At 48.1% G+C, this 23,663-nt stretch overlaps 1 protein-coding gene and 1 long non-coding RNA gene across 4 annotated transcripts in view; one reads left to right on the top strand and one right to left on the bottom strand.

Annotated features, from left to right (window-relative positions):
- Nrp2 (neuropilin 2) overlaps positions 1 to 9,002 on the top strand; it is a 119,151-nt gene extending 110,149 nt beyond the window's left edge. Inside the window, exons 16-17 of one of the 2 annotated variants that reach the window (XM_006975011.4) lie at positions 2,921 to 2,971; positions 5,619 to 9,002. In XM_006975011.4, coding sequence (XP_006975073.2) covers positions 2,921 to 2,971; positions 5,619 to 5,923 — 356 coding nt within the window. In that variant the 3' untranslated portion in view covers positions 5,924 to 9,002. The remainder of the gene's footprint in view (positions 1 to 2,920; positions 2,972 to 5,618) is intronic. The other variant, XM_015993914.3, reaches the window with a different exon arrangement.
- On the bottom strand, positions 1,438 to 21,072 carry LOC107401007 (uncharacterized). Of its 2 annotated transcripts, XR_013044124.1 has the most exons (7): positions 20,684 to 21,072; positions 16,843 to 16,929; positions 15,761 to 15,935; positions 15,476 to 15,589; positions 11,274 to 11,373; positions 2,851 to 2,951; positions 1,438 to 2,029 (listed from the first exon to the last, which is right to left on the bottom strand). It is a non-coding gene; the product is annotated as an uncharacterized LOC107401007 (long non-coding RNA). The 2 variants fall into 2 exon arrangements; XR_013044123.1 differs by lacking the exons at positions 1,438 to 2,029; positions 2,851 to 2,951; positions 11,274 to 11,373 and having other exon boundaries at positions 15,359 to 15,589; positions 20,684 to 21,053.
- Positions 21,073 to 23,663: the final 2,591 nt, after the last annotated feature.

Below are 23,663 nucleotides of genomic sequence, written 5' to 3'. Positions count from 1 at the left end.
GGCCGCCATTGCATTAGGCCTTTGAGAGTTAGCACCCAAGCTTTGTGGGCAGACTGGCCTGAGACTGAATCCACACAGAGACCAAGAACGGGGTCATGGGAACACAAAGGTTGGAAGCGGAAGTCCTGTGGGTGCTGAGGCCTCTTCCTGACCTGTGCTGCTGGGAGGTGTGATTCATCTCACTCTCCCCAGCCTAGCTCACACACACACACACACATACACACACACACCTTACCACCAACACAATCTTGGATCATCCTCTCCAAGTGTTGCCCCCATTGCGGCTAGATTCTAAATCCTTGTCATCTCCAACCTGTCCTCAGTTCCCCAGCTGGCACAGCATCCTCAGGCTGACATTTCCCCCTCCCACACAGCTGCTACCTCACTCCCTGCCTGGAGCTCCAACTCATCCTTCTTCCTGTCTCATGTGGGAGCCAGGACCCCTCCTTTTGGACTTTGTGGTGGCTACGGCCCCTCCCACTCTTACTTGTTTTTGCCAGAATTCCAGAACCCTCCTGTATCAACCACCTTCTTCCTTCCTGCATCCTAAAAACAAACAAGCAAGCAAAAGCATCCCTAGGTTTACCTCGTGGGCTCAACTGAAAAAGCAAGGGCCCAGTGAAGAGCAAAGAGGCTTCTGAGAGAAAAACCCCTTAATCAAATACAGATATCAAGAACACGAGCAAAGGGACCAGAGAAATTGCTATCAAAGTAAATTGCTTTTTGTACAAATGTTCCTTTTATTTGGATTCTCCCCAGTGTGCTATTCTCTCTTTAAGGCTTGGCGAACAGATGTGCTTTTGAAAAGGTTGATTAACTTATCCTTTTCTTGACCCCTTCCCACTCACCCACATTCCTGGGATCGGTGATTATTCCAAGAGCGGAGCGGAGGATCCACTGAAGTGTTCCTTACCTTAAGTGGCCTTTGATTCTCCAGGTGCAGAATCTCAGCTGGGACTGAGCAATCGATTCCATTGAAACTTAGAAATGGGCCAGTTCTTAGGAAGCCATCTTTTCCAGTCCTCTGCCTCTAGAGATAACAAGCCTGGGGGGGGGGGATGTCCCCACGGTCACTGCCATCCATTCATTCTTTCCTCCTCAAGATCAACGCCACATCCACCCCCTCTGTCGTCTGTGATCAGTGGTGACCTTGGTCTTCTCTGGGCTGTGAGATGGAACAAGGTGACACTCCAGCCTCGGAGAATTGTTCTTGTCTTTGACAAAGACCAAACACCTGAAGCAAGCACAGGGTTTGGCCCAGAAGTCGCTATTAGGAGCCCCATGGTTCTTGCAGTCGTCTGACTCACATATAACATGCATCCAGTATTCTGTAGCTTCTAACCATGAAGATGCTAAGACACATGAGCATCCCATTAAAGTGATTAATTGTCAGAAATGTGAGCTTTTTTCAGGGTCTTATTTTTAAATATATATATATATATATATATATATATATATATATATATATATATATATTCCTATTTTTAAAAAAAGTCTGGGTTGACTTTCACAAGCTCCGTGAGATCCTGTGAGAGACACCACCTGCCTCTTGTTGAATCCTGTTCACATCTTCATTCCAAAGAAACAGCCTGCTTTGTGAGGGCCTGGAGAATAATGCAGGAGATGGGCATCGAGGTAGGAAAGCTGGCATGGCCTGCAGGTGCCAGTTGCTGTGCTAAAAGCATGCCAGGAGCGGGCTGGCTTGAGAGAGGACTGGTGCCACATGGCATTGGTCCTTTTGAGTGGATCTTGGCAGGCTGCTCTGTGTGTCCTTTTCTAGAGGCTGCAGGGGACGTGAACATGCTTTAGCGCTCTGGCCAGGAATGAAGAAGACTTTTAATAGGACCGAAAATGAGTAGCTTCTTAAGGGTGACAGTGATGGATCCATCCTCAGTTCAGTTCGTGGTCAAGGTGATGGTCCCCCGATAGACAATGCTGATGAGCAAGATGGTTCGTGTAGCCTAAAGGTCTGTCTTCTCATTGCTGCTTCAGCTGGTTGAGGCTTTGAGTGTCCTAATTAGCTTGAGACCTGGGCAGAAATGAGAAGACCCTGCTTACCATCACACGTTGGAGTCTCTTTTGAAATGTTTTAACACTTTAGACAGGTAATTTTCATTGGTTCTGATTTCTGGAAGTTGGACAGCGTGGTGCATAAAATGCCCATACTTCCAAGCCCTCGAATCATCATATAAAAGAAAAAGATAGGCATTGATAATACTGGAAAATTTCAGAGTAAATTAACGTAGCTCTATTCCAGCCAGAACTAATCAGATTGGGTGCCTATGTTTGATCTGTTCTAAACTGTGTGGGGGGGGGCACAAAAACACAAAAATAGCCTGAGATGAGGAAGGGAAGAAATCGCAGACAGATGAAAGGGGGAAGACATTAAGACATTATTTCCAATTCGTTTGTATCAAGGTATCTGATGATGAAACACGACTTCCTTCAATTGCCATATGTTTATCGAAATCCGGAGGAGCGTGGCGACTCTGGCCCTTTTTGTCTACTTGGATTCATGCGTGGGGGGGGGGCATTTAGTTTTGCTACCTTAAGTATTGGTCACTGCAGCGGTGGCTGAGGGTGCACACAGGAGCCACAGGGCCTTCCCGAAACCCAAACCTCAGTCGGTAATGGAAGAGTGGGAAAAACACAGGGGACAGAGGTTACTTCTGACCAAAGAGGTGACCTTTCTTAGTTCGTTTTCTTTTTCTGGTCATTGTTGGAAGAAAGCTCGTTCGCGGGAGCAGTAATCTAGGGACGTGCATGCTGAGGGATCTAAAAGTGTGATTCTCTAGAAGCCCACCACAGTGAGGAACCAGGCTCAGAAAGGGTTGACTCTTGGCCTTTTACCTGTGATGACAGAACTTCTGATAATCTGGTGTGTTTGTTTCCTTTTTTTTTTTCTTCTTTGTTTTCATAGTGGACATCCCAGAAATCCGTGGGGGAGAGGGCTATGAAGATGAAATTGATGGTGGGTATTACTATGATTGAACAGATAATCATGAAATTCAACTTTGGTTATAAAAAACGTCGACAAAAATAATGCTCTGGCTATTGGAAGGCCAGAATTTAGAACGATCAGTCAGAAATACAAGTGAAAAGAACCCAGAGGAGAACGAAGAAACCATTAATTACTTTGCCAAGGTCAAATCTCCCGGTTGAGAAAGTTTATCGGAGTCCCTTGGCCTAATCTGAAACAGGCAACTTTCTCTATCAGTGGACTTCAGATCTGGATAAACCCTTTAGGGGTGTAAAGTGAGCCCCTCCCTGCTGCCACTGATGGACCTCTATGACCTTCACAGAAAGGCCTGTGTGAATTATCTGACCGGTGAACAGTCTCAAGCTAGCTAGCACAGGCAGCTCATTCCGCCGCTTTCAGGGAAACCTTGTTACACTATCCAAGATGCCACATCTTGCTTATTGAAGATTTAAGGGTTGGGTTCACGCTGCCCACCTCATTTTTTTTCACACTTATTCCAAGCTCTGTTTTTGCATTTCAAATGCACATACTTCTAGAGGCTAATTCAAGAGTCCTGGGGATGGGGAGGCGAACGCATAGGTGTCATTTCTACCTTCAATTCAGTCGTGAACGGTCTCCTGGGCTTTTGCGAGAGCCAGGCCTGAAGTCTGGGAGCCCCGACAACCAAATCCCACTCACAGATCAACTTCAGACCAAGACTGAACATTCAGAACGGTTTCTAAGCAGTCGCTTTTAACCTGACCTTAATCAGAAACTCCAGGCGTAGTTATAGAAACCGGAGGGACAAACCTAAACAGCACCTTGTGAGCTGGCTGCAGGGTCTCCCTGCCAACACCGCTCTAACTCCCCTTTTATGGGCAAAAGCGCACGGCTGGCCTGCATGGGAGCCTGCAATCGATCACTCAGAAGCGCTAAAGAGAGAGGAGAGGAAGGGGATGCGGGAAGCTGACTCCGGCCCTTTAACTGCTTGCTGACTGCCTGGGGTGAGGTACCTGGTCACCCAGGTCCTTTAAACCTCAGTGGCAGCACCTACTAACAAAAAACATAGCACCCCTCTCCTTTCCTCTTGGACATCGTAGCGGCCCCTGAGCAGATGGGTCCTGCACGTAGTCAATGCCTTGCTCCTCCTACATTAGACTCGTGAGGCTGTCCTTTTCCTAAGGCGATGGTAAGGCCGCAAGCCGAGTGTTTCTGGGGTGGGGTTGCTTTACCCACAGAAATTTACTTTCGTACTGTTTTGGAGGCTTGTCCTGGGGGGAGGTACAGACCAGGCTGGTTCCTTGTGAAAGCGATGAGGTTTTCTTCCTCTCTTTCCTCTCCCTCTCTCCACCCCTTCCTCCCCGGCCCATCCCTTTTTCTCCCTGGCTTGTGCATGGCCATTTCCGTATTTGTTCACGTCTACGTTCTCCCTTTTCCTAAAGTGCCAGTCAGATCGGGGTAGGGCCCAGCCTAACGACCTCTTCTTGTTGCCTCAGCAAAGGCCTTGACTCCCAGGAAGATCGCATCCTAATAAAGTGCTAAGGATTTGAACTTAAACATGAACGGTGGAGGCCAGTTTAATCTGTACCCATAAAGTACACCTGTCAAGGGAGGGCTGAGGGCTGGGAAGGAAATCTTGCTACTGGTATGGCCAGGAATGCTAAGTGGAGAAACTCATGGTGTGAAAACAATCGCAGCCTGGCCTTTGATTTGACTCGAGGCAGTGGGAAGTGAGGGATGAGAAGGTACAAGGAAGTGTGTCTGTGACACATGGCCGTCCTGGGCACTGCACAGTCCCCCTGAGTGTTGGGGACACAGAAGAGTGGTGGTACACCTGCTCAGAGTGCACGGGGCCCTGGGTTTGATTGTCACCAGCAAAAGCAAACGAAACAACAAAACCTGGACTGTGTCATGGGAGTCGGTTTACTTAAACGTCAGTTATTTATCTATGTATTTATTCTGTGGTACTGGGGATTGAAATTAGGACCTCCGCCATTTTAGGCAAGTACTACGTCACCAGCCCTTAAATACCAAATGCACAGGGCTGGGGCTATAGCTCAGACGGCAAAGTGCTTTTCTTGCATGCATGGAGCCCTGAGCTTGATCCTTATTGCACACAAAACTGGGTGGGGTGGTACATGCCTGTAATCCCACCACTCACAAAGTAGAGGCAAGTCCAAGGCCAGCCTGGGCTACCCTTTATAAATAAATAAAATGATATCACAGATAGGTAGGTAGGTAGATAGATAGATAGATAGATAGATAGATAGATAGATAGGTAGGTAGGTAGGTAGGTAGGTAGGTAGATAGATAGATAGATAGATAGATAGATAGATAGATAGATAGATAGATAGATAGATAGATAGATAGATAGATAGATGGGGGGCTGTACTTACCATGTGCCAGGCTGCAAGCCCTTGACAATTTTTGGTTCTCTTAATCCTCCTAACAACCCAGAAGATTGTCGTATTACTGTCTCCACTTTACAGACGAGAGAATGGAGTCAGAGAAGAGGTTAGGTCACGGGGGTGGGGGCCCCAAATGACACAGCAAGTTTCCCAAGTGCCTGCCGCTCACTGCTAAGCCCCAAAGTGACTCGGGGGCTGGGGAGCCCGCGCCCTGTCTCCATGCCTACAATCTTGTGTGTTTTGTGCCGTAGATGAGTATGAGGGAGACTGGAGCAACTCTTCTTCCCATACCTCAGGAGCTGGGGGCCCCTCCTCCGGCAAAGAAAAGAGCTGGCTCTACACACTGGACCCCATCCTCATCACCATCATCGCCATGAGCTCGCTGGGCGTCCTGTTGGGGGCCACCTGCGCCGGCCTCCTCCTCTACTGCACCTGCTCCTACTCCGGCCTGAGTTCGCGCAGCTGCACCACCCTGGAGAACTACAACTTCGAGCTCTACGACGGCCTCAAGCACAAGGTCAAGATGAACCAGCAGAAGTGTTGCTCGGAGGCGTGACAGGTTGCGCCTGAGCCGCTTCTGACGTTTCATTCCAGTAAGAGGGGCTAACGAAGAGGACTTTTTTTTCTCCCCCCCGCTTTGGAAACTGAATGCCATAATCTCAATCAAACCAATCCAGAACACTGAAGGTATGGGCAGGACAGACAGGCTAGTCTAGGGAAAAAGTGAGATGCAGCCACGAGGGGAATTGTTGCCCACCCAGGACTGGGGTGGCCAAGTTAACGCAGGAGCAGGGCCGTGTTCTCTGCCGGGACAGACAGGAGCGCATCTCTTTGGAGTCACAGTTCTGTTTCGCTTGTGGGTTCGTTACGATTATGGTTGTGTTGTTATTGTTTTTATCTTTTTTGGTCTGTGAGCAACTCAAAGAGGCAGAAGAGAATGGCTTATCCAGTGGGAAGTGGAGAGAGGACCGTGACTCCCTTCCTCTTTAATCGACACTTGAAAAGCCGAGGGTCTTTCCAGCCCTTCCAGCTTGAGAAATGAAACTTAAGAAACAAGAGCCACCCAGCTTAGCTTGCCCTCAGATGGCCTCACACCTCACGAGACTTGCTGGGGTTGTGTTCAAATTCTGCCAGCCTACCCTAGGAGCTGCCGTTTTTTCAGTCCTAGCATATTGAAGTAGGATGTTATTGCCTTTAACTTTTTTTAATCCAGGGGAAGATTGCCATTTTAAGGTCAGCTTGAACAATTCTTTCTTATATACAATTTAAAATAAACCAGAACAGAAACTTCATATGCCAGAATCCATAGACACACCTCTATGGTTAGACACAGACAAGCCTTAAAATGCTTTGATGACTGGGGGGCCATTCCTTAATCTTGACCCAGAGTTTGTGGCTGTGGGGTGTCCCTTTGTGGGGCCTCTGCTGGTGGCTTTGCCTTTTCTTTTTCCTCCTATTTGTTCTTCTGCAAAGTATACATATATTCACCTGTGCGCATGCACGCACGCTCGCGCGGGCACACACACACACACACACACACACACACAGAGTGAGGGGGTGAGAGGGAGATTTTGCCAGTCTCTATTTTCTGTTCTCAGAGCAGGATGGGAAGTCAGGTGGATGGTGTGTTTTCCTCCTGACCTCTAGATAGAAAGAACAAGGGAAAAGAAAGAAAGAGACGCCCAGCCTGTGTTGGGAAGAATGAGCAATGTGGACAGAGACATTTTGTTGAATCGATCTCCTTGATAGGTTGATAACCTTGATCTCTTGTGAGCAGGCTCCATCCTTGCAGGGACGTGAGGTCAAGGACATGCATGAGTTGCCTCTACCTACAAGTCTGTAAGTGCTGTGGGTGAAGTACTTCACCACACTGCTTCAACCTCAGGAAGACTTCAGTTCTTATTCATACACATATGTGCCATGTACACACACACACACACACACACACACACACACACGCACGCACGCACGCACGCACGCACGCACTCGCACATGCACATGCACGCCCACACGCACACACGCAGCAGTTTATGTGTTTTTTATAAAGTGCCTTGATAAAAATGAAGAAAAATGTATTTCCCCTCTGGGTAGGAATCACGACGGTCTCACAAGTTAAGGCATTCCTCCTCCTCTGACCCCAGTGACCCCATTCCCAGCCCCCCTACCTACCCACCGCTGAGCCACAGCGGAATGAGTCCCGCTCCCTGGGGAAAACCAGAACCCTAGATGACTCCTGAAAGGGAGGTGTCAGAAACAGAACGGAACTGTGTGAAGGATAAGATTGTCCTCAAGATCCAAATCTTGACCTTGTGTTAATGCCTAGAGATTGTCTGTGCTCTAGAAATCCATGACGAGCCCCACCAGTTTGCCCTGGCTGTTGCATATAAGTGACAAACTGACCGTTTTTGCTGCTGTGGTCATCCACGACTTCATTTGTCTTGTACCCAGGCCAAAGGAGCAGGGTGAACGGGACTGGCTGGTTCCTTTAAACGTTAACTTAGGAAAACGCTAGTTCAGATGGTAACGTCACGGTGTTTTGTATGCAGAGAGGGAAACGGTCATACCGACAGCTATTTATTCACATGTGTGTGTGTGTGTGTGTGTGTCTTTGCGCACCTTTGAGTTCTCTGTATCTACTGTGTATGTGCGTGGTCACGTGGAACTCAGTGGTGGTGTTGTGACTTTGACCTAGAGCCTGAGTGTTACTGCTGATCTTGGCACTCCTTGGCACAGTGGTAGAGGTGGAAAGCTAAGCTGTTAAGCCCTGGGGGGCTTAGTGTTAGGTGCCCTCTGAGCTGGGCATGCGGTAGAAGGAAGTCTGTATTCGCTCATTCTCCTCTTCACCCTTCCATGCAGCTAGGATTCAGAACCCTGAGAGCCTCTAGGGAGGAGAGACATTCAAAGGCCCACTCTGGGAGTCCTGGCCCTCTCATGCCCAGTGGACCATTTTGCTATAATTCCCCAAAGACCAGCCCTGTCTATAGACCTGCAGTTCTGTTCCATGCCACTCAACCTGTATCCCTTTTACAAGTCCTGCATCCATTTCACTTCGGCTGAGTTGAGGCTCTGAGTGGACCCTGAGAGCTAAACAGAAACAGGGTGCCCAGGGCTACAAGTAGATACCTCACCAAGGCTGGAGGCTGGTCTGTTGAAAGGTGTAAAGAAAGACAGCAGGGTCTGATTCTAACTTGGCCAGGGGACACCTTGGTGCATTGGTTCTCTTTATCTTCAGATAGGCTAGCTGGTCCATCTCCTTGAACGGTTCCCTTTGGGAAACCTAACTCACAGTATTGATCTCTTATTTTTGCCTTGTACTGAATGACACATTACCTCCACGCTCTCCGGGACTAGGTGGTCCACAGGGCCACAGGGTTGCTTTCTCTCTTTGGTGGGGATGGGGAGTTCACAGGGATGAGCATGAATGACAAGAAAATAGGGGTGGGGGAAAGTGAAGCTTTTCCAGGGTGTGCGGTTAACGGGATTTGACCATTCACTGGCTGAGCCAGATCACGGGAACTCGAGAGCTTTTACTGTGATTCTTCAATGTAAAAAATAAACGATGTCAAACTGTGTTTATATGATTTGTATAAAGCCTTTTTAAGATTACTATTTAAATAAACATTATGCCAGAAGTATTTTTCCTGCATTGTCTTTATTGAAGACAAAGAGGGCCGGGATTTGGGTAACGAGATCGTCCCGTGTGCTGGACACTTTTCTGGATTTTACCACTCAGAGTTTTGTGTCCTGGGAAACACTCCCTGTTAGTCACCTTGGACTGCCACAAGAGGATGTCTTAGATCAGGCATCCTAACCATTTAATGCTCTTCCTTCTGGAAGCTGAGAAGTCCAATATCAAGAAACCAGCCCATTTGGTGGCTTCCTGGTTTGTAGATAGCTTCCTTCCCTCATGTGCACTGTCTCACCTTTCCTTGGTGAGATTCTTTGACTGCCACATCCTTGCTACCTAATCTAAACCTAGTTACTACACAAAGACCCCATGACCTCCTAATACCATCTCAGAGGAAGTTAGACTTTCAACATATGAATTTGGAGCGAATACAAATGACCTTCATTCTGGATAAACTGAGATGGTTTGTCATTCTCTTGAGACAATATTACTCAACACTGGAGTTAGTAGCTTGTACAACTTGTCAACATTTTATAAAAATGAAGATATCCTGAAGTCAACAATGGCTCACCTGGCCGCGGGGAGTATCTAACTACCGGTGGATCTTACCTGACAGACTTCAGAAGCTGAGATCCCTCTTTTGGATCGGTCGCTTCAGATTTTGTGCTGCTTCCTTTCTTCTCTTACTATTGATTCTCAACCTCTCTGATGGCCTCAAGGCCTGGGAGAGCTCTCCAGGCCTGGCCCCAGGCCAGCAGCACTGGCATCATCAGTTGGGAGCTTACTGGAGATGCACATTTTGGGTTCCATCCCAGACCTACTGAATCAGAAGCTCTGGAGACAGGGCCCAGGGGTTCTCTATTTCAAAAAAACCCACCAGGGAATCCTGTTGCTCTTTCTGCTCTAAGAACCACTGGTCTATAGCCTGGGTACTAGTCCCTAAATCGATATGGGATTTCCAGATGTTTTCTTCCATTCTCTGGGTTGGGTTTTCATTTTATTTTTTATTTTTTGAGTCATTTGAGATTATTATTATGCCTTTCCTTCTCACTCCACACCCTCCCATATACCCCTCTATGCTCTCTTTCAAATATATGGTCTCTTTTTCCATTAATTGTTGTTATACGTACATGTGTATATCTATATACATATACATTCCTAAATATAATTGACTCTGTCCGTATACTGTTACATGTATGTATGTCTTCAGGGCTGACTATTTGGTATTGGAAAACCATTTGGTGTGCTCTTCCCTGGGGAAGATTTCTTCTTCTGCTCTTGGCATTCCTTGGTTGGCTGTAGTTCTCTGTGTAGGGTGGAGGCCCTGTGTTCTCTCCTCTACCCACGTTAGCATATCGACTGGTGTTGTCCTTGCTCAGATCATTCTTTTTTTTTTTGGTTTTTTTTTTTTGTTTGTTTGTTTTTTTTTTTTTTGTTTTGGTTTTTCGAGACAGGGTTTCTCTGTGTAGCTTTGCGCCTTTTCCTGGAACTCAATTGGTAGCCCAGGCTGGCCTCGAACTCACAGAGATCCTCCTGCCTCTGCCTCCCGAGTGCTGGGATTAAAGGCGTGCGCCACCACTGCCCGGCGATCATTCTTTTTTTTAGGAAGTCACATTGGTGGGACTTTACGGGTATAGCTTCTGATAGCACTGGGAGACACAATCTCATGGCGAAACCCCGATCCTCTGACTCTTACAATCTTTCCACCACCTGGTTCCACAATGTTCCCTGAGCCTTAGGTGCACAGTTTTTCACTGATTGTGGTTTTCTCTAATGGTCTCCGTCAGTTACAGAGAGGTTTCTTTGATGAGGGGTTTACACTTCCCTGTGGACTCAGTTCCCTCTTGTGGCATCCACAGGTGCCTGCACATGTGAGCATACAGAGACAATATCCACATACACACAAAAAAAAAATCAATAAAATCCTGATGCTCTGTAGTGGGTAGCCATTCCAGCTTTGACCTGGAAGTTCCAACCCCCATTGAGGCTTCGGTAACTGTCACGCCTACAAGGCAGGGCCAAGAGAGGACTCTGAAGACCTGAGATCCACATGCTCGGGCTCTCTTGGTTCTTGGTTCCTAGACCCTGGATGCTGGAGGTGGACCGAGCAGAGTTCTCCAGAGAACACCGCGGGACTGCGTCACACCTTTCCCAGACCCTGTAGCCTATCCCTTCACTTGTAAGTTACCCCACAAAATAAACCTCCCTTTTAACTACGTGGAGTTGCCTTAATAGTTTCACCAATAATGCTCAGTTGAATAAATAAAAATATTCATACCGTGGAACTCTCGGCTCAGGCAGGGGAAAGACAGCCACAGGCCCGCCTGGGTCCTCACAGCACCAGGTGGGTAGACATCATTATGATGAGCAAATACATGCTGGAGAAATGGAAGAGAAAGAGAAGCAGAGCGATTCATGTGCTGTGGAAAGAGACGGAGCTGAAGAAGCAATGGGGTAAGGAACAGGCTGACGTGGGTGACCTGCTTAACACTTAGAACCATGGTGACATCCAGGCCTGGGCTGCTGCTGAGGGCCCATGTCTAGGTGGCCCTGTGGACAAATTTCTAAATGTTCTTATTAAATAAAAAAGACAGTGGAGGATGTGGGAATGGGGGGTAGGCTGGGGGTAAGGGGAGGGGGTGGGAGGGGGGAGAATAGGGGAACCCGTGGCTGATATGTAGAACTGAATGGTATTGTAAAATAAAATAAAATATAAATAAATAAATAAATAAATAAATAAATAAATAAATAAATAAATAAATGAAAAACACAGAGCCAGGTATTGGGGTGAAGGCCTTAGAGATCAGGGAAATAGGGAAAGCCACCAGCCAACCTTACCTCACCAACTCTGCAGCTTCCAAATGTGATCTACTTCCTGTCTACCACAGCCTGACTTTTGTGTTTACTTAAAATGGCTTGCTGCTTCCTCTGATCTCCAGGCAAACTTTATTTGTTAACATACAAATAAAATGTCGCCACATTTCAGCACAAATAAAATATCACCACATGGCCCTACTGCAGCCAGCGTCTGTGTTGATGTCTGTGGCTCCTGCTACCACCATATACTTGGGGTTTGGCCCGTCACCTGAGGCCATGCTGGTGCCCTAGAGCCATGCTCCGGCTATGTCATGCAGACCCGAGGAGCCCATACTGCCACCAGGAGCCATGGTGACGTCGGGCTGCTGCTGAGGGCCATGTCTGGGACCGTGGTCCTACCACGGCCAGGGTCTGTGTTGGCATCCATGGCCTATGTTACCACCAAAGGCCACACGGATGCCTGAGGTCTGGGTCTGGGTGGCCACCTGAGGCCAGGGCTGTGCCTCTGCCAGAGCCATGCCAAGCTGAGTGGCCTGCACTGCCACCCAGTGCCATGATTACATCCAGGCCTGAGTTGCTGCCAAGGGCCATGTCTAGGTCTGTAGCCCTGAAGCAGTTGGGGTCTGTGTTGATGTCCATGGCTGCAGTTACCACCGAAGACCAAGCAGATGCTCAGGACCTGGACGCCCAGCTGAGTCCACGTTTGTGTCCAAGAGCCATGCTGGGCCTGGGGACCATGCAGATCTGAGTAGTCTATGCTGACACCTACGGCCATGATGTCATCCAGGCCCAGATGCAGCCAAGGGCCATGTCTGTGTCCATGGCCCTACAGCAGCCAGGGTCTGATGTGATGTCCAGGGCTCCTGTTATAACCAAGGCCCATGCAGATACCTGGGGTCTGGTCAGTCACCTGAGACCGTGTTGGTGTCCTAGGATCATGCTGCTGCTGAAGCCAGACTGATCTGGGTAGCCTGTGCTTCCACCAGGGCCATGGTGATGTCCTGGCCCAAGCTGCTGCCAAGGGCCATGTCTAGGTTCATGGTCCTGCTGCAGCTGGGATCTGTGTTCATCTCTATGGCCCAAGATACCACAGGGACCATAGGACCCATGTGTGTTGAACTCCAAGGGCTATGCTCAGCCTGACCACCCTATGCTGGCCCTGCTCCTAGCTGAACACTGTAAGAGAAGAACTGGCCCCATCTCTCCTGGGAGAGCTGACCTCACACCCAGGAAAGCTGGTCCCACCCCTCTCCACGGGTGTGGAAGAGCTAGTTCTGCCCCTTGCCTGAGGGGGGCGGTCCCAGCATCTACCCCATCCATGACCTGCCAGAGTGCATGAAGGGACTGGTCCTGTGGAACCATGGCCGTGAGATCTCCATGACTCCAGGCAATGGCAGATATGGTGGTTTGAAAGAAAATGGCCCCCAAAGGGAATGGCACTATTAGGAGTGTGGCCTTGCTGAAGTAGGTGTGGCCTTGCTGAAGTAGGTGTGGCCTTGCTGAAGTAGGTGTGGCCTTGCTGAAGGAGGTGTGGCCTTGCTGAAGGAGGTGTGGCCTTGCTGAAGTGGGTGTGGCCTTGCTGAAGTAGGTGTGGCCTTGCTGAAGGAGGTGTGGCCTTGCTGAAGGAGGTGTGGCCTTGCTGAAGTAGGTGTGGCCTTGCTGAAGTGGGTGTGGCCTTGCTGAAGTAGGTGTGGCCTTGCTGAAGGAGGTGTGGCCTTGCTGAAGGAGGTGTGGCCTTGCTGAAGGAGGTGTGGCCTTGCTGAAGTGGGTGTGGCCTTGCTGAAGTAGGTGTGGCCTTGCTGAAGGAGGTGTGGCCTTGCTGAAGGAGGTGTGGCCTTGCTGAAGTAGGTGTGGCCTTGTTGGAGGAAATATGTTGCTGTGGGAATAGGCTTTGAGGTCTCTTGTGCTCAAGCTTCCCTCAGTGTGACTCTCAGTCCACTTCCCGCTGCCATCTGATCAGGATGTAGCCAGCACCACACCTGCCTGCCCGCCTCCATGCCTCCTGTCGTGATGACAATGGACTGAACCTCTGAAACTGTAAGTGAGGCACCCCAGTCAAATGTTTTCCTATATAAGACTTGCCGAGGTCATGGTGTCTCTTCACAGCAATAGGAAGCCTAACTGAGACAGTGGGATCCAGGAGGAGTTTTGGTGAGGAGGGTCCAGTGCTGATGGTGTGCCAGAAGCCAGAGGCCTTAAACCAGACCAACAACTCATTGCGATGAGCATTTTGCAAGTAAAGCTGTGTGGACAAAAGGGTCTACTGTGACACTCTGCAGCTCCCAACACCACCACGATGGATGAAGAGGTGTTGGAGAGGCAGAAAGGATGGAGGAGCAGAGCGGTTTTTTGTGTGTTTGTTTTGTATTTTTTGTTTTAAGTAATATTTTTAAAATTTTCTTTTGGGAGGATAGTACAGGGCTGGAAGGTGGATATGGAGGGACTGGGAAATGAGCTGGATTGGAGTGCATGATGGGAAATTCCCAAAAACTCAACAAAAAATTATGTTAAGAAATTTATATAATGGGCCGGGCGGCGGTGGTGGCACACGCCTTTAATCTCAGCACTCAGGAGGCAGAGTCAGGTGGATCTCTGTGAGTTCGAGGCTAGCCTGGTCTACAGAGTGAGATCCAGGACAGGCTCCAAAACTACACAGAGAAATCCTGTCTCAAAAAAACAAAAACAAACAAACAAACAAAAAACAACCCACAAACAACAAAGGGAAATAAACACCCCAAGTCCACAGATGGAGAGACCCAAAGGGCAGAATCAAAGACATGCTTTACCCATTCTGGGCAAGAGCACACACTCTTCATCCCAGGGACATTTATATAGAATCACACAAAAGAGACTTACTATCAGAACCAGTTACATAACAGCCACGGTCATTGATTATTGGTTGTTCCACAGATATTCAGCGGCTGCCATCTTAACTGAGTCACTCTGGACACACCACGCTGTCTGAACCTTGATCTGGCCCTTAGCCTTCTAGTCCCTGCATCCTACGCCCTTTAGACAGCAGTCACTTTATTCAAATGGGCCCACAGGATAGTCCTTGTGGGCAGCCGTAGTCTGCAGCAAAAGGAAGAAGACAACATGTGACCAGCAAACAGGCATTATCTCCTAAGGTCAGCGTGGTCCACATTAGGGTGCTACCATTATACCTGGTCCTGCCATTGTACTAAGATCTCCAGTCAGCCGCTGGATTGTCTGTACCTCCATGCCTACTTCCTGTGAGGCAGCTATTCCCTTTCTTTGATTATCACTGAGAATATCTTGTCACACCCAGCCTCACAAAGGGATTCGGGACCCTGCTTTTTGGTTATTGGATTCAAAACAAACCAGACTTTGGACAGCGAAGGCAAAAGGAAGCCAGATGCACTCCAAGGTAGTACTGTTTAGTTCCCACCCCCACCACAGGGGATGACTCACCAAGGAAAGCCAGGTAGAGCTTTAGGAGGACCGTCTCCCTGAGGAAGCTATAGACTGGAGCTGAATTTACCTCATCCTGGGGCTTTATTCATACACACACAACACCCCAAAAAGGAAATTTGACCTGATCATTTTATTTGAGAAATGTTTTTGAGCACTTCCTGACTTTTTACACTCCTGGGGGAGAACAGAATAACAGATAACCAAACACTGGGAGTCAGGACTGGTTACCGGAAATGCAGCGATGGCAATTAGCAGGTGCCTCCATCAGGGATCATCAGGATTGTTGTCTCTGAATAAGTCATCAAGGAAGAGCCTCCGAGATAATGCTGTTTACTCTGACTCCTGAAGGGAGGAGGGAGGAGCTAAGAAAGATGCCCCAGAGAAAGCTTTGCAGATCCTGAGAAGAAGAGGTCAGTGCCTTCCCAGGACACAAAGCAGTCATTAAGAGTGTGGTCACTGTGGGCGAAGGTCACACTGGTGACTGAAGGGCAGGGTGAGGAGGCTCGCTCTTACCTACATGAGTCTGTGGCTTCCCTTCATCTTCAGAAGGAGCAGCCACCCTCCAGCCCCTCCCAGGCCTCCGGAGGTCACCACAGTCAGATCTGCAACTTTGCTCTCCGCCCTTCCTGTGATCTTGGTGGACTTCACAAGTCTCCCGAGACCCGGGCTTCTATCGTGTTTCTGACCCCTGCAACAGGAACACAGGGTGAAATGAGAGCACATCTCTTCCTTCCTCTCACGGAGCTTTGGGTATTTTTAAAATCTTAATAAGCTAATAACATCTCCCGGTTGCTAGCCATCTAGTGTTTATGTAAGAACTTTTTTTTATTTTTTATTTTTTCTTATCTGTATCCTTCTGGAAATGTTTACGACATCCTCAGAGGAGGCAGGCCAGTGAAATGCAGTTGGAACCGGCCTATGCTTCAGGGAACAGGGTCCATCTGGAGGTTGTCTATCTCTTCCCTACCACATTGGTGGTGGGGATGGGGTGTGGGAGCGGAGCGGACCTAGAAACAGCATCAACCTGAGTCTATTTCCAATCTCAAGGGCTTCAGGCTATATAACTCCTGGCCCAGCTAAGCAGAATTCCATATATATATATATATATATGGAATATATATATATATATATATATATATATATATATATATATATATATATCCCTCAGTGGAGAGCATGTGAGGTAGGGTTAGGAACAAAGGACAGAACAGACCCTGCTACCTGTTATGGGTTCAGAGCTACCCTGATGTCCTCCCAAGGGCCTGACAGTACCTTCAGTGCCCATTCCCATCTGCAGCTAACTGGACAGGGTCCTGAGAGTGGAGATAAAGGTGGAGCTAGGCTCTGAATCCCCACGGCTCAGCGCTCCTGCACATCCTCATGGATCGCCCCACAATGCACTAGGCTAGCCCGCCTTTATTCCTGGGCTTTCTCTGTGACTATGAGAAGATGCTCCTGGAAGCAGGTTATTCCTTCCAAGTCCTCCCTGGAGACCTCAGCAAGAAACCTCAGGGGGGAGCCACGATCCAAATTGTTCCTGGAGTTTATCCAGAGAAAGACACCTGCTTCCTCTCCTTTCCCTGCCAGGAACAAACCTGGAGATGGTGTGTCCTCCAGAGTGTGTCTGTGTGGATGTGCGTGAGTAGAGACGCATTCTTCCAGTCCCCACAAGTTTTCAAGGGCTGTGCAAACAAACAAACAAACAAAATACAGGCTCCTTGACTAAAGAAATGTGGGCAGAGCCATTCCTCACCTCTTCTAGTACCCCAGGACATCAATGCATCACATTCAACTTTCCACAGAGAACCCACAGGGCAGGATCAGAGTACACAAGCCCAGACTCGGGCCCTGTCTGATCCCATGCACACACAGGAGCCCAGGCCTCTGCAGAAAGGCCTGAGTCACTGCAGAAGTGAAGTCCTGGGGTCAGGCATTGGAGATGTGAGAATCTGGGCAGTGGCCCCTTGAAAGTCCTTCACCAAGCTCCTCACTGGCCCAGCAGGCATGCACCAGGGACCCACCTCCACTCCCAGGCTCAGCCTCGCCCAGAAATGTGGTTCTGTCTGCCCCGCAAGACTGCCAGAGCTGTCTGCTGAGCTAGGTTGCAGCAGTTTGGAGCAAAGCTCCACTAATAAATCTCACAATGAAGCCTTTGACTGCTTCTGCCTTGAACCAAAACACAGCTTTCCCCGGCTCACTCTTTCTTGCTGACTAGGTGTGCAGGTGGCCAACTGTCAACACTACTACCCTGGCAGTTCAGCTTGACCACCTGGGCTAGCCTAATCTCTTCCTCTTCTCATCTCCCTGACCTTCTCATCCTCCCCTCCTTGAGAATTCCTGTTGCTCTTTGGAGTCAACTGTATTTAAGGCCCGTGGGTGTTCAAAGAACACTCATAAGGTTTTGGAAGTTCCCAGTCCTCCACTTTCCTTGAACTTGGACATGCTGAGAGGGAGAAAGAAAGGAAGGAAGGAAGGAAGGAAGGAAGGAAGGAAGGAAGGAAGGAAGGAAGGAAGGAAGGAAGGAGGGAGGGAAGGAGGGAGAGAGGGAGGGAGGGAAGAGAGAGAAAGAGAGAAAAAGAAAGAAAGAGAAAGAAAGAGAGAGAGAGAAAGGAAGGAAGGAAGGAAGGAAGGAAGGAAGGAAGGAAGGAAGGGAGGGAGGGAGGGAGGGAGGGAGGGAGGGAGGGAGGGAGGGAGGAAGGAAGGAAGGAAGGAAGGAAGGAAGGAAGGAAGGAAGGAAGGAAGGAAGGAAGGAAGGAAGGAAAAGAAAACGCTGTTTTGGGGATCTTGAGAGATCATGGTTCAGAACTCAGTTTTGCCTCCAATTCTGTGACCTTGGGAAGCCATGACTCAGGCTGAGTGAATTTTGATCTCTGGCTTCCAGGAGTGTTCGGGTGCCTGTGCTGTACAAATAGTAAGCCCAAAGCCCTACAGCTACTGTCTATAACCTCTGAGAGTCCGGGCAGAGAAACCATGTCCACAAGTGCCAGTGAGGATGTAGGCACTATTGGTATCTATTTAACTATGGTATTCTAAATTAAACAAAATATTCAAATGAAAATTCTGTTGAAACAGTTGAAGTGTTGCCAGAATTAGCCAATAAAACAGTTCCATGGCCCAGACCTGCTTCCTACCAGGGACCTAGTCGCCACACGTAGATAAATGTAGATCTCACCCCTCATCAAACCAACTTCTTTGTGAAGCAGGGGGAAACAATTACAGAAAACCACAAGTAGTCAAAATGCAGAGAGCAACTGGCTGTGGGGTGCCCAAGCCTGACTGATCACCTACAGCTCAGTTCCTACACCTAAGGCTCAGGAGAGATCAAGGAAGAGGGGCTGGAAAGACTCTAAGAGCCAGAGGACCAGGAAGTCTGCTGTGAAAGTTTCCTTCTAGCTATGACAGGGAAGCTATACCCATGAAATCTCAACAACATGGCTGCCTAAACAAGACCTTAACAAGTCCAACATTAGTTGACGTTCCTGAATAGGTGGAGTAGAGCTGATAGGACCCATCCTAGATGAAGAACTATAAGCAATTAACAACTGTTGAGAGAATTAATCTTCCTGGGATAAGCCCCCGGTTGGTTATTCAATACCAAGTGGTCACCCCCAGAAGCATATACATGCAGGAACACGAAATGGACCCAGAGGGTTGTATTTGTATTTATTCACTTATGTGTATTGGTATCAACAATGGGTAAAGAAGAGGAGACCATGAACTTTGGAGGGAGTTTGAGGAGGGGACTTGGGAGGGGTAGAAAGAAGGAAATTGGGGGAGGGGCATTTAATAGTGTAATTATTTTTAATTAATATTTTTTAAACATTTATTTATTTATAGTATATACAGCATATATGCCTGCAGGCCAGCAGAGGGCACCAGATCTCATTACAGATGGTTGTGAGCCACCATGTGGTTGCTGGGAATTGAACTCAGGACCTCTGGAAGAGCAGTCAGTGCTCTTAACCTCTGAGCCACCTCTCCAGCCCTAATTAATATTTTTTAAATGGCCCATGCAGCCACTCAGGAAAATAGTACAGCAGTTCCTCAAGGTGGTAAACAGAGTCATCACATGAGTTGATAGTTGTACTGCTTGGTCTATATACCCAAAATAATTGAAAGTCCAGATTCATGTGGCAGCTGTGTTCAGAACAATATCATTCTCTACCGTCAAAGAGAGGGAACACACAAATGCCCATAAACAGATAAAAAGGATAAACAAAAATGTCTATTATATACAAAAGAACATTATTCAGCTTTCAAAAGAATGACATTCTGACACGTGTTACATGAATGGATTTTGAAAACATTGTGCTAAGTAAAATAAGCCAAATAGGACAAATGTCTGTGGATCCACTTATATAACGTATGTAGAACAGACAAATTCATACAGACAGAAAGTAGGTTAGGGAGTTCCAGAGGCAAGAAGGAGAGAAGAATTGGCAGTTACTGTTAAAGGTATAGAGTTTGCCATGAGAAAGTTCTGGGAATGCGTAGTGGTTATACAACACTGTGAGGGTACTTAGTACAACTGAACTGTTTACTTCAAAATGGTTAAAACAATGTAAAAATATTGCATTATGTAAATTTATCACGTTTGAGGTTTTTTATTATTATTGTGTGTGCATATAGTGCATGAGCGTGTGTGTGTGTGTGTGTGTGTGTGTGCGTGTGTGTGCGCGTGTGCGTGCGTGCGTGCGTGCGTGCGTGCGTGTGTGTGTGTGTGTGTGTGTGCGTACACTCTTGCCTGTGTGGTACAATGCAGGTTAGAAATTAGAAGACAACTTTCATGGGTTCCAGAGATGAACTCAGGTGGTCAGGCTTGCATAGCAAACACTTTTTCACTCCGTGAGCTGTCGGGCCAGCCCATCACATTTTTTTCTAAGCATCTTATATATACATACATACATATGTGTGTGTATGTATATATATATATGTATATATATATGTGTGTATATATATCACTTAGGATGTATTTCAATTAATCTTATTTGGGGATTTATTTCAATTAATCTTATTTATTGTTTATGGGAAATCCGTATGTAACTGGGTAGTCTTCATTTTATCTGGTAATACTGGTCAAGGTGTTTCTGTTCTATTAAGGATTTTGCTAGAATTCAAGAGCCCATAGTATTCAAACAAACAAACAAACAAAATAGTGTTTGTGGTCTGATTACACTGAGTGCATAAAACCAGAGCAGAAAATGGGGGCGGGAAGCAGTGTCTGCCCTAATTATAGACAGCCACCCGAGAGGCCACCCAGCAACTCCCTCAGCCCTGCTCACTCCCCCAGTGAAGAGGTAGAGAGTGGAAATCTTGGTTGTTTTCCCATCTGTTGTTTAGACATCACGATCCCTCAGTGCAATCAAGGCTGGTTATAAACCCCTTCTTACAACTGACCGCGTGGTTAGAATTGCAGTTGCAGATGGCGACACTCACCCACGGGACTCAGACGATAGCCTTGTGCCCTGCCATCACCCCAGAGTCGTCAGGAACCCATGGGGTGTCCAGATGTCGAATGGTGCCACCGCTCGCACCCATGCCTTCAAGAAGAAAGAAGCTGCCTGCACAGCTCACTGTACCACAGCCAACAAGAGGTGCAGAAGGCGGAGGCCACGGCGGAGCCACTTGGACCCAACACTGGGGCTTAACATAGCAAGAATGCTTCAGGCTTGGCACGCCTACACTAATCTGCCTGGGAGACCGACCTGGAGTCACATCACAGCCCCCCGTGGCCATTCCAGGGGCTCCCACCTACTCTTTCTCTCAACCAAGACGAAAGGCAGCTGGGGAGGGCATGTCTCAAAGAGATGGGTCATATCCATTTCATTTTTTCCTAGGTGCCGACAAGTCACTGTGGAAGTCTGGAAGTGTGTAGCACAGCAAAAAATACACAGGTCATAACGCACACTGGTGAATGATTACCAGAGGAGAAATTCATTACGTGGGAGCGCTGGGCTCCCATCATGTAAGGACGCGTGACATTAACAAGATGAAGTTAAGTCCCTGAAGTTCCCTCCCCACTACAGACCCCACTGCCACTGCTTGCCACCCCACTATTTGTGGGGATCTGAGCCCAAAGGCAAGAAAAGTCAATTCAGCTATACTAATCAAAAGGGGGTCACTGGTAGCCAACACCAATTGAAGCCAATATAACATATAACTAGACGGGATTCTTTCTGCTGACTGGTACCAGCTATGACCACTAAAGTCAGCCACTCATGCGTAGGTCCAGGCACAGAGTGACTTTTTTTTTTTTTAACCGTTTGTATCACTTGCTTCCCCTGCTGACGGATCTAGACAACAGGATATCATTCTTGTGGGTACGCAGGGCCGGGGGGGGGGGGGGGTCCTTCTCCCTACACGGATGTAGATCCCGGCAGGCACAGCATGGAAACTGAGCTGAGGAATGGGGAATGTCAAAGATGAGGAAGACACACGAGGCTTGGCTCTGCTCTGGACCAAGTTTGGGGGTGATGGAGAGTCTTCATTTTGGGGGTTGCTGGGGGAATCAAGGGGTGCCACATAGGCAGTTTTAGTCTCTCTTTGGAGTGTCTCTTCCCCCACTCTCCACCCTGCACAGTAAGGGGTCACAGATAGGCTAGCCAAGAGGTCCCATTTCATTGTTCCTGTTCCTGGGGCAACAGTTCTTCCTAAATCATCTTCTTATCCCTTCAGGCTGCCTTTCACACACAAGTGGGGCCAACCGGAGCAACCTGCTGGGTGCACAGTCAGGCCCAGGACACAACGTGCCTTGATTAGGACGTGGCTCCTACAAAGGCCTTCCCCAGCAGACCCAAAAGCCCAGGAGCTGGCCTTTGCCTGATGCCCAACCTTGCACCTCCAAGAGCTGCTGCTACAAATGTCAACCAGAGTAGATGAGCCAAGCTGGGCACACTCGCCAGCCAGAACAATGTTAAATATTAAACGTCCTTGGTAGCGGGCCGGCCTGAAAGCTGCCATTTCGCTATGCGGCTTTCACCAGGCTTAGGAAGAGAGCCTGCATCTCCCAGAAGCGCACCGTGGAGACCTGCCCTCCGCCTGCTCAGCTCTGGGGAAGCCTTCAAAGCTGTTCAATTTGTCTGAGGCCCATCCATCTTTAATGTCACAGTCTACATTTTCTCCTCTCTTCCTTTTTCAAAGCAGCCAAAAAAAAGAAAATGTCACTGCGTCTGGGGCCAATTCAAAAGCCAGGCTCAGGCAAAGTTCTGCTCCATTCTCCTGGGTCCCCCCATGTTTTTAATCTCCCAAGGAGCCTCAGCCCCTTAGCCTGTGTTCATGTCTCATCCCAGGCCTGTGTCCTTCACGAGCCTTCCCTGAGGACCTCTGTGTGGCTGCAGCACCCACGAAGAGCGAAACACACTGATGTTTACAGGAACAAGGCTGGGGGGTGGGAGCCACAGGGTGGGCTATCACCACACCCATCAATTCCTGACAGGGACTGGGAGGTTAGGCAGTTCATGCAAGTACTTATACCCTGGGCTGCCTTTTAGGAACTGTATCCCCCAAATTTATCCAAAGCACACAGACTCTCTTTGGCCACGGAAGGCATACTTGGGGACATAGTATGAGCATCCTGTGGCATCTTCTCTCCCCTCTCTGTTTTGAAAAGTCCAGTCAAGCTATGCAAAGGCAGGTGGGAGCTCAGATAAAGATGACAGTCAGAATGCATTCATGACAACTCCCCCGCAAAACACAGACACACACACACACACCAGCCTCACCCAGGAATAGAGAGCTGATGCTCTGACTGATACTTAAGAGGGTGGCTGTCATCAGGGAGGACATAGGTGGGAGATAAGGGACTCCATCAGTGTCAGGCCAGGCCCAACACAACACAGCCATAAATCACTTGGTTAAGATGCTCAGATGCTCCCTCGGAGAAGGGCAAGCAGGTAAGAGTGAAACAGGAACACATTGCTACATAGACAGGCAACATGCTTGGTCTCCACCCTGTGAGGAGGGGCAGACTGTTAGAACCTTGCCCATCCATTCTCAGGTTAATCAGATCAAAGTGTTTATTGCGCAAGCCTGGGTGTCTGAGTCTGCTCTCTTTAACCTAGGAAAGTTATTCTCTGATTTCCACACATACACCATGGTACATAAGTATACAAACAAACACACACACACACACACACACACACACACACACACACACGTACCATATACACACATGATAATTATAATGATTTTAAAAATGTGGCAAAATCCATATAATGCATCATTTATTACATTCTGAAATAGCTAGATGGTGGATGGATTGATAGAGATAGAGAGATAGAGAGATAGATAGATAGATAGATAGATAGATAGATAGATAGATAGATAGATAGATAGATAGATAGATAGATGATAGATGGATGGATGGATGGGTGGGTGGGTGGGTGGGTGGGTGGGTGGGTGGGTAGATGGATGGATG

This window comes from Peromyscus maniculatus, chromosome 13 (genome assembly GCF_049852395.1).
Source record: "Peromyscus maniculatus bairdii isolate BWxNUB_F1_BW_parent chromosome 13, HU_Pman_BW_mat_3.1, whole genome shotgun sequence".
Classification (NCBI taxonomy): Eukaryota; Metazoa; Chordata; class Mammalia; order Rodentia; family Cricetidae; genus Peromyscus; species Peromyscus maniculatus.
Note: the sequence above shows the minus strand (reverse complement) of the source record. Positions and strands in the feature narration are given on the sequence as shown.